The sequence below is a fragment of the Glycine soja genome, chromosome 9 (assembly GCF_004193775.1).
Source record: "Glycine soja cultivar W05 chromosome 9, ASM419377v2, whole genome shotgun sequence".
Lineage (NCBI taxonomy): Eukaryota > Viridiplantae > Streptophyta > Magnoliopsida > Fabales > Fabaceae > Glycine > Glycine soja.
The window spans coordinates 1,973,531-1,984,770 of record NC_041010.1 but is presented as its reverse complement, the minus strand read 5'-3'; the positions used below and the strand labels follow the sequence as shown (position 1 = coordinate 1,984,770).

At 33.2% G+C, this 11,240-nt stretch overlaps 1 protein-coding gene across 1 annotated transcript; it reads right to left on the bottom strand.

Moving 5' to 3' along the window:
• LOC114367925 (obg-like ATPase 1) lies at positions 1-11,240 on the bottom strand. Its single transcript, XM_028325187.1, has 12 exons — positions 11,047-11,240; positions 10,577-10,744; positions 10,235-10,358; positions 10,027-10,118; positions 9,549-9,647; positions 9,185-9,298; positions 7,591-7,655; positions 5,975-6,091; positions 4,391-4,466; positions 3,687-3,779; positions 1,845-1,895; positions 1-401 (listed from the first exon to the last, which is right to left on the bottom strand). Exons 1-12 carry the CDS (start codon positions 11,131-11,133, stop codon positions 303-305), a joined length of 1,185 nt encoding a protein of 394 aa, XP_028180988.1. The 5' UTR covers positions 11,134-11,240; the 3' UTR covers positions 1-302.

Here is an 11,240-nt window from a genome sequence, read left to right as displayed (position 1 = left end):
TTTACGTGAATGCACCCATGTATTATTAAATTAATTGACCCAACATACAAAAGCATCAACTTATCAACATTCACATTCAAAACCGCTATAAGATGTAGCATAGCATAGATAATAAATCATGGAAATAGGTGAGAGGTCAAAATCCACTAGAGATATTAATAAGCCTAAATAAGTAAATAATATTGAAAATGGTCCAAAAATTACATTTTCAAACTTCTACAAATTGTGCAATATGGTAGGCACCTATAATAAAACAAACTCCATGCAAAACCAGCTCTGCTATTTGAGATGAATCGCTGGATTTACTTCTTGCCCCCACCAGAAACGTTGAACTTAAAGAATATAATGTCTCCATCTTGGACCACATACGTTTTCCCTTCCTGTTTATACTTTCCAGCAGCCTAAAAGACCACACAATAAAAAAAAAAAGTAGAAGAAAAGGTTAGGTTTTTAAAAGAAGGAAGCAATATACACATATTAGAGTGCAATGGGGAATGCTAGATGTTTGGAAGCACATGGTAGCACAGTACACAAATGAAAAGGTTTCATATGCTGACAGCAACCAATGCACATGCATAGCACATAACCTAAATTCAGTGCATTTAGCATCAAAAGTCAGAAACCCAACAATAAAAAAGAATGAGCACATATAGTCAAACGGACTCCTGTTAAGAAATCCTATGTGTCTGGTGCAAAATAGACAAATACATTTCTTTCTGCAAAGTGCAACACTTTCTACTTAAAATCTTCTTGCAAAAAGCAAGCAGTTACTTTGAGAATTCTAATAGTATATATGGCATTGATAATTTGGTTCCTGAAAATTTTAGAGGCTAAATAGTCTCTGAAAGTTTCCTCCATTTTCCATGTTAGTTATTTCAGAGACTAATTTGTCAATGATACATAATTTTGACGGACTAATTCAGCTAAATGCATAATTCTTTAAGGGACTAATTTAGCATTCATCTTTTTTTTTTTTTATCTTTATTCCTTTCAAAGAAATTTCTGAAAGGAAAGATAGAAACAAAGTCAAAATCTGGTCCTCTCACAAAATTAACACAAGTACAATAAAATTTAGAACAAGACATTTGCACAGTAGTTGCTCTTGTAAAACTGTCACTGGAAGTTTCCAAGAATACATAGATCCACTAGAAAAGAAAATTCGCTACACCAACAAATAACTAACTTCTCAGAAGGTCCTAATACTTTTCTCCAGTCAAATACAACATCTATTATCCTTGCATCACAAACTTTTTTATTTTAATTTCTATATAGTTCATCATTTGTTAAGAAATAGAACCTCCTTCTCTAGACGACCTTCTCCACTGTTCAGAGATTGGCTTAATCCCAAAATAGGACTTTTATGGACTCTTCTGTAAAAGATCCTAATTAAACAGCTGTGTCAATTCAAGTTCCGCTAGATTAAATACTGGCCTCCATCAGAAAAGGAACTAAATACCAATTATTCAGTTTAATTAGACTCTGTTAAAACAATTTCCAAGATAATACCACAAATGCAAGTGCTAAACAAGTTTAAACATACCAATAAAATCATGTAGCTAGGTGAACCTAGATCTAGATACAGAAAAACAGAGCTTGAGCAGATTTCCTCGATCTCAATTTTTAAGACAAATTAACCTAAGCTATTAGACCTGAATTTCAATCTCAACTTGCCCAGGTGAGTAAGGATCTTTCCACACTTTTCCAGCAAATTCTCAAAAAAAATATGGGATATTCCCATATTTTTCTTTGTTTTATCACCACTAGTTATCAATCTGATGCTGGCCAATACAACAACATTTTAGGAAGCAACAGCAATATGTTGCATCAAAAGAATAAATTCATACCTTCACAGCTGACTCACTACCAAGTTCCTTTAGATCCTCAAACTTCATCACCTGAAACAACATTCACGAAGCAGTCACCCAGATCAGTTGTTGCAAGATTGAACATATTAGTTAATACAGAAGTCATTGAAACAGAAAAGATATCTATGGCAAATTGAAAAAAATTAAACGGATCAATTATGATAAGTTAACTATATAACCAGTGAAGAGAACAAAATGCATTGTCAAGTGGAATGGTTATGCCAAATAAAATAGGTCACGAAAATAGTGGCAAGCCGTTTTAAATTTTTAATCATTGACACAAACAGTTCATTTTGCAATTTCAAATAAGAGAATAATGCAGTACCTCTTCCTAATTAGAAAATTAAAACCTGATCAATGATTTTTGAACAGATCTCAATGCATAATCTAACTGTGAACAGTGTAGGTCTTACCATAGACCCAATTTCAAATATCATGGCTTAATTTGATTCTTACCCTTTAGTAAATTCATAGAGTTAATCAGCTTCTTAATGTGCATCATGGAGAAAATATTTAATGCTAAGTTTGGTGTGAAGGAATGGAATGTTGTCTTGTATTCAATCTTGGAATCCAAGGATTCCTATGTTTATTATAAAAAAAGAAAAAGGAATGTAATTCCTATTCTGAATCTCATCCACAAATTTGTGGAATGCTATTGTTCAAAAAAAGGAGATTGGGGAATTCCATATTTTTTAGTCATACAATTTCATTTTCATGCATGTTCTCTAATATATCCTTAAGTAATTCATAAAACAACGCAAGTTACTTCTTAATTTAATATAAAATAGATGATACCAATGGAAAAGTTTTTATGGGTTTATGGTGGTGTAATTTTGTCTTTTAGATATTTGACCTTGGAGTTTTCACCATAGTATAATTTTCATTTCAGATCTATTGGTTTCATTTTTTAAGATAGTTTTTTATGCTAACATTTATCTGAATGTTGTAGCAATATCACAAAGCATATGGCCATAATTAAAACAGATTAATTATAAGAAAAATCATTGAGAAAAAAGTACCATCAAGATTTATTTTATTAAGTCACTTAAAATTTCATCTTAATTAACCTTTTAAAAACTTAGATATTAGTATTATAGGAGTTATAATGTTGGCTTGGTGGTAAAAGAAGGGAGGGAGGAAAAGTTCATAGGTTCAATTCCTCCCGCTACAAAAAAACTAACATTTGCTGATCAAAAAAAGATATTAGTATTATACAACAAAACATATATGAAAAAGTTAATTTTTATTTAATTTTTCTCGTCAGGGATATTTAAGTGATTTACCTCACTTTGGATTCTAATCTATATTATATCCCATGCACCAAACTGCATAATCATTTACCATGGGGCATTTTATTTCTACTGTACCAACGAATGGAATGGGAAAAGGATGCTTATTCCTATTTACTAATTAATTTATTCAATGGAATTGCTCTCTTTGCATCAAAAGTAGCATTAAGTGGTTACCAATTTGCCAAAGGAAACATGGTTGCATCAATTTGAGTTACTCCAGAATGTGTCATGCAGAAAATGGGATGGGCAAACCTAGCTAAGGTCTTGCCCAAACCAAAATGGAAAATTGCATTTCTTTTCAGACGTGCAAAATTGTTCAGAAATTTGGTATTCTTAATCATTTTTTTCTTAAAAAGGGCAACATCCTAAGATTCCCATAGTCATGTTGGGGGATGCAATTGAGCCTTTACAAATAACTTGAATCCATAATCAAAAGGTATAGAATTATAATGACCAATAATTGCAGTCATATGTAGGAGGAAGAATATGGCAGATCAAAATCAAGAAATGTCAAAATTCATGAACTCACCTCAGCACAAATAAATCCTCTTTCAAAATCAGTATGGATAGCCCCTGCAGCTTGGGGAGCCTTTGTTTGGCGTCGAATTTGCCAACACTTAACCTGAGAACACCCAAAAGAATTATTTAATCGATGAAAGGCCACAAATGCCGCGACGTTAGACATGGAGAAAGAATAGAAAAAATTGTTAGTGAATTATTGTAGACATTGCAATCGTCATTATCATACACACAAAAGAAACAGCATCTCAGACACAATGGAACTGTGGAATGGCAGAGTAACAACTATTCTAAATATTAGTTACTTTCTCAGTGCAACATCGCTACTCGACAATCTATGAAATTATCTATGGATGTCAATCTCCTTCATGTGCATAATAAAGGCTAAGTAATTTTATGTGTTCACCAAATGATATTAAGAAGTGATAAATGCACCTTGGGAAAAAAATGAAAAGATTATTTATAGTAATTTTATATATTTATCATTTATCATAACAAAGCTAATTAATTATAGAGTTGTAAATTTTATCTCTAATTCCAATAATAAATCTTTTTTGCATGATAGAATTTATACTTGAGCACAATCTTAACAGTCAACAGCAAAGAAAGTAAAAGAATTATAGTTTAGTGAGGCTGTTGTACAAATATCAGAGCAAATTTATAAAAATTAAGACAACTTTTATCAGTAAGAAAGTAGGTATGCAGATACATTACCTCATCAGGTCCTGCAGTGAAAAAGTAAATGAGATTAATAGCTGAAAATCCAGTCTTTATTATTTTGGTAAGAGCACTGTTGAAATGAAGAATGTAACATGTTAGTAGCATATACAATACAAAATATAATTACATATCAACTCTTCAATGTTAATGAGTATTCAACTAAAATTTGTAGTGAAAAGAGATAAAAGTACTAACAAATAGCAAAGCAATCATAATAAGCTCTTGATGTAGTTATATAATGATCAAAAAGGTACGTGTGTTCAAATTGTTAAAATGGGTCATTGCTGATTCTCAGAACACTTCAAAAGGATAGATACATGCACAGAAGTTCATTTGTGTTTGGATGGGGAGTTTTGAGAGAGGAGTTCAATTTTTAAGAGGTTTAAAATTCTAAAATGCTATACATCAAATGACTTGTTTGGATATCAATCCCATAGAATTTTTAAAATGATGGGGATTTTTTCCAAGTAAGATTAAGGGATTTCAAATAACACCTAAAATGAAAATTTTTAAAATTTGTTCTTTCCCAGCCTCACTGAACTCTTTAACCCCCAAAGCCTTGGTGCACACTCTGTCCCCCCCCCCCCCCTCTTTGTCACCTATTTCTCTCCCCTTCCCTCTTTGTCTCTCTCTTCCACCCCACTAGGTGATAGACTTGTGCCCTGGATCAGCCATTTGATTACTATGGGACTGAGATAGAAGCTAACTGGAATTAAGGGTAGTAACTCATTTTCTAACATGATGATACTCAAAAGTCAAAATAAAGTTGCAAAACTCCAAGAAAGCACATGTACAGTCATACCAACAGCTTTTTATTTTACAAGATGAATAATATTTTTTATAGCAGAAAGAGGAAAGAAAAGTACAAATAAGAAATTCTCCACAAAAAAAGGAGTAAAGAAATAAAGTATATAGCAAAGTTCTGCATTCAAATCTCTCTACAAATATTATTTGCGAGAAGAAAGAAGTGCAATGAGAGGGAATCATGATAAAAATATTGAAAGAAACATTAAGCAGTGTCTTTTACTTTGTTACTTGCAAGTTGCACCCATAACCCCCTCTCCCTTCATGAATCTTGGTACTCCATCAATTAACAGCCCAAAAGCCAGATTTAAAAAAATTAATAATAATGCCCCCACAGAATTACTGAAATCAAAAAACTTGGCAAATATGAGAACAGCAAACAGGTTATTAATAGAACCTTGATCAGTTATTCTTAAATTAATAATTTTACCATGTTTTTAGCCTATTTATTGCCTCATAATCCAGATGACACCTTACCTGAATCTTTTTAATAGTAAAGTCTAATGGTAAATTTCATGCTTTGGTTAGTGGGTTTTGCACGAAAAAGGGTTCAAAGTGATTATTTTGAGTAGAAAATAAGGATTTAAGGGTTTTAGGTAGAGAAGAACTGACAGAAAGACTTGATTATAGCAATTAAAAGAATTGAGTGATTAAATTTGAGGAAAAAGATATCAGGGGATCAAAATCGCACGTTAGCCATAGCAAAGCCACAAAAGAGTTCCTAATTTTGCAATCAAACATTTAACAACAGTACAACAAATACTTTGAACGGACCTTTGTGTTTTGTTCTCCTCACAATACTTAGCAGCTTCATCTGGTGGCATATCTGCAAGATTCCTTTCCAAGGCACAGCTGAAAGGAATAATAGTCTCACCACCGTGCTCTTGGACCCTGAAGATCACAGGTATCCAATGATAATTAAATTTCTTTTTCCACATTACAAGACACCAAGCATTGACAGAATAAAAAGGAAAAACAAAAAAATAAGGCACAATAAGAAAATAAATTATAAATTAGAAGTAAACACTGTTACATAAGGAAAAACAAAAATGTGCCAAATTAGTCAAGATTTTCTTCTACAAGTGGAGAGGTTACACTGCTTTCACGGAAAAGCAGTATGACATTAGTATTCAAATTCAAACAGAAACAATACTATAACCTGCAACCTGCAATATCATTTCAATTTAATAACTACATGAATTGAAATCCATTGTCATGCAGCCAGTTGTGTGGCTGAAGGAACAGAGGTGCTGTTACAGTATTCTGATAAATAAGCTCTCAATCCATAACCTAGTAGTGGTGGATCCCTACTTTAGAGCATATGTGGGATCAACTCAAATCCTAAAAATTCTAGCTCAGCAGTAAGATCAATTTGTCAGCACAAGCTGCTGGGTGCTGATCCACCAGTCATGTGATGTGACTTCTACAGTCTACTTTCCCAATGAGACTTGTACAGTCAGCATCCAATACTTGTCTTCTTTGATGCCACAGAATCATATTTACAGTATTTTTAAAAAAAGTATGATTTTTTTATTTATATGCAAAATTTCATTTTTCTTTTCCAAAAATTGTTTTTTAAAGAAAACATTATAATAGTTAAAACTTGAAAACTGATAATTTTACAAAAGGATATGTAAATTCTTGAAAGATTTGTTGATAGTGTTAGACTGAGCATATGAAAAATATGTAAAATGCAAGTCAGCTATCTTTATAAATTATAATTGATTAGCTGCAATTGTTAGGATGTAATTAGATCAATTAAGCCAGTAATTACTCTTACTTATTTACTGCAAACACTGTATAAATAAAAGAGCTTATGTGTGTAGAAGAGCACATAGTTGCAGTTCAATCTTTCTACTTATAAATAGTTTAGACATATAATTTTAAAATAAATTACAAAGGTGCTCGTGAGATGCACCTCCTGCATTATAACTATAAGAAGATGCCTTCATTAGTTTGCAGTTGCACTCACTCACACCCACTCTTGCACTGTGCTCTTGTTACCTATTGCTGATATGAGTCAAAACCAGGAATGGAATGTTAGGAATGAAAATTGGCATATCCTATGTGCATCAAGCCATAATCGTAGACCAAACATAGAGACATTCTTCCATCCCATCATTTACACCTTGCCAAGAACAAAACGCAATTTTTAGGAAGATCTTTGAAAGGACATCTAAGTTAAGTAGCACAAAATTCAGTACAAAGTGCACACTTGTTGAATACTTTGCACATAAATATATAGAATAATTTGCAGTTTGCACCCAATTTTGGCATCCTTCATACTATTACAAAGGTAGTCATGGAGAGAGACAAGGTTTAAATGATTCATGAAAGAAAGAAAAAGGATATAAAAAATAATAAAATAAAAAACAAACATAAATACATACCATGCATGAATTTTGGGCAGAAACTTGTTCTTTTTTCTTTGGTAATCTTTTTCTGTCATATTAACCTGTGAATGAAATTTAGGTATCAAGAGATAGAAATTTCATATGAATAGATCTTAAGTGCATGACACTAAAGAACAATATGAATTATGGCTTGATGTAACTCCTCACTGACTAGGTAAATACTTTAGAAAGCACCAACATAGAAATGTTATAGGTATGACACAACAAAAATGGCGATAAGGCAACTTCTGAAAATTTTGGAATATCACATGCCCGGGAAAACAAAATTAATAATAAAAATTACTTGGATATGCAAACAAGTCTGCGTGAAAGCATGAGTGAAAGGAAGTCTTCACAGATAAAAGGTTTGTGTGAATTTTGAACGACAGGTTCATAACCCAGAATGGGAGAAGGGAAAGAATTATTACATGAGATATACTGAACCAGATTACTTGATTCGCCAACTTGTGTGGCTACAGATGCCTTTCGATATGAAATAATCAACACGATTTGGATTGGGGGAAGAGGATAAAATGAAATGGAAGGGAATGGAATATAATGGTATTATGTTCCATTGTTTAGATTGGTAAAATGAGGATGGTATATAGTGGAAACTAATGGAACCTATTCCATCCTATTTCATTGTTTACCGTCATTTTTCTTTCACCCCAATTTGGGAGAAATGAGATGGAATTGGAATTTTGTTTCATACCATCATAACATATCCGAACAATGGAATTGAGGTTTTATTCCTTCCATTATGTTCCATTCCACTTCATTCCATTTTAATCCATTTCACTTTTGTCCCATCTCGTTTCATCAATCCAAACATAGATTAAATTTAAGGAAATCATTTTTTTCAAAAGCTCTTTGAGGAAGTTGACAAAAATAAACAATTATTTCTTCAAAATAAGTTGAACCATTCACACACTTACAAACATAATTTGGAGTAAATCACAACAAGCAATCACATAATCAATCTTTTATCCAAGTCATCTGATCATAGTTTGTTGAGCCATATTCAAACAGTGTCAAATTGTATTCAAACATGAAAAAAAATGGAGACATCTCTGAACATATGTCTAGACATATCCCAAAGTTATACAGCACTAATAAGCATTTTTTATTCCCAGAAATAATTTGTAATAAAATACAGTATCAAAAGGCCTACATTACAGCTTACCTCCCCATAAGATATACAGATAATCTACTAACTCAATGATTTCTTGATTAAATACTTTTCATTTGTCAAATAGCACATGCACATATACAATGATGGTTTCATAAACTAGGGTCGTTGGATATATGAAAAGAAAAAGAAGACAAAGTAGAGAAAGGAAGTGAAGGTTAATAACAAAATATCAGCATCAGCTACTTAGTATCATTCTTCCATTTTCATGCCTACTAATAAGAAGCTCAAAGCCATAATAAGAACTGAAAAAACACTACTAGCCAAATTAACATGATGAGGTATTTTTATCTGAAATAGTATCCAACAGGCATTGCTAAGTACTAACTTGTACATAATAAACAATAAGGACTTTTGCACTCCAAAGTCAAACAAATTCCTACTCGGGAGAGAGAACATTACCAAGTATACAACAGGCTTGGCAGTCAGCAACTGAAAGGAATTCAAAATTTCAATATCAGCAGCCTTCCAATCCCCTAGACGTATATCTTTTCCTTCCTCAAGCAATGCCTTCACCTGAAGACATGAAGATTGCCACCATAATTTTCGTAAATGAGAAGAGGAAAAAATGTGAAAGTGACAATTAAGTGATTGCAGAAAAATTACGTGAGGTTACAAGAAAATTGTGCCAGTTTATTTTGGCAAATACAGCAGGTTGCAGGTACGGAGCAAAGTGCAAATTATATAAATATACAAAACAAAAGATGGCCATTTCATTAATGGGGGTAAAAATGAATCATATAATGCTCAGAAGATAAAGTCAAACCCTTTGACAACATTCAAGCTCGATTTTTAACTGTTTGTCATTGCTCCTCTTCATGCTTTTCTCAATATCTTCTATCTTTCTTTCCATGAATTCAATATCCTGGCATGATATGCAAAGGGAGGAAGGCTTAGAAGTTATGTTACAGTATACAAACAGATCAATCAAACAGGTATAAGTTTTATATTTACATAAAAGAATAAATTCATTAAGATGAAAAGAAGAAATTACAACAAAATGGAGGATGAGAGATCCTCCTTTTATCCTCCTTAATGCTAAAAAAAGGTCAAACAAAGAAGAAAACTGATATAATGGAGCAAAGCAACCCAATTGCTCCATATATCTGTTAGGAAACCCCCCTTAATAGAGCACATGCTTTGCAAACTATCAATAAAAATCATGTTTCATCAAACAAAATAAAACAATTGTTGGTTCAAAACCCACTTTTTTACAACAAATTAAAGTTGCTAATTATGCATACCTTCAGCCGCAATTCTTCAGTAATGACCTCTAAATCCCTGACTGGGTCAACAGTATCATCAACGTGAATAATGTCCGGATCCTCAAATGCACCTAAACAAGCAGCAAGGGTCTAGGTTAATAACTCCCAAATTGACATCACAGTGTCATAAATTCATAATGCAGCACTGACAAAAAAAGTGTGCAGAGAAGATTAGGCATCAGCTTACGTAAAACATGGAAAATGCCATCTACAGCACGGATGTGAGATAAAAAACTATTCCCCAATCCTTGCCCCTGATGAGCACCTCGGACCAATCCAGCTATGTCATGGATTTCTAAGAAAGCCGAGACCTGAGGTTACAATGCCAACAAACACGCCACGATACAGGAAGGAATGACTAATCCATCAATAACAAACATTTAACATAAGATGTCAAGTGCAACAAATATATTTAAAAGTTGGAATCAGCTTGAGTGTAAGCTAACTAACAGATTAACAAAAAGTGAACTTCAATTAACAAGGCCACCACAGATTCACTAATAACAAAAAGTGAACTTCCATTACATACCTCACTTTTTGGCTTGAATAATTGGCAAAGCCACTCGAACCGTTCATCGGGTACATTGACCCGTGCCTCATTAGGCTCAATGGTGCAAAAGGGGAAGTTCTCAGCAGGTATTGCCAACTTGGTGAGAGTATTAAAGAGAGTAGACTTTCCAACATTTGGCAAGCCAACCTGAACAAGGAAGGAACAATAACTAACATGAAAAACTAAAGTTTTCAATTCACTGACTCAATCAAGCATTTAAAAAAAAACAAAGGGACAGCAACTAAATGTTCACAGTTCAGTTCCAATGCATAACAACTATTATCTGACACTATCATATAAAAATCAGCAAGTTGGAAACAAAAAATCAATCAAAAGCATGAAGGGGGTGCTGAAAGAGGGAGGACCCAGTTTTGTAATTGCAAAAGGGTAGGTGAGAATAGTGTCAAAATCCAAAGTTTGTGGATTTGGAGAGAGAATAGGAACCATACAATGCCAATTTTGAGGTGAGAAGAGAATCGACCGAGGATGGGTCGCTCAGCTGGAGCTTCCTTGGATTTGGCAGATTTGGGAGGCATTTTTTGCGGCGAAGGGTTTCGGTTCCGATGAAGTACGAGAGAGAGAGGGTCTTAGAAATCTCAAGTCCGTGCCTTGTAGGGTTTTGTATGAAGGGAAAGCCAAACAA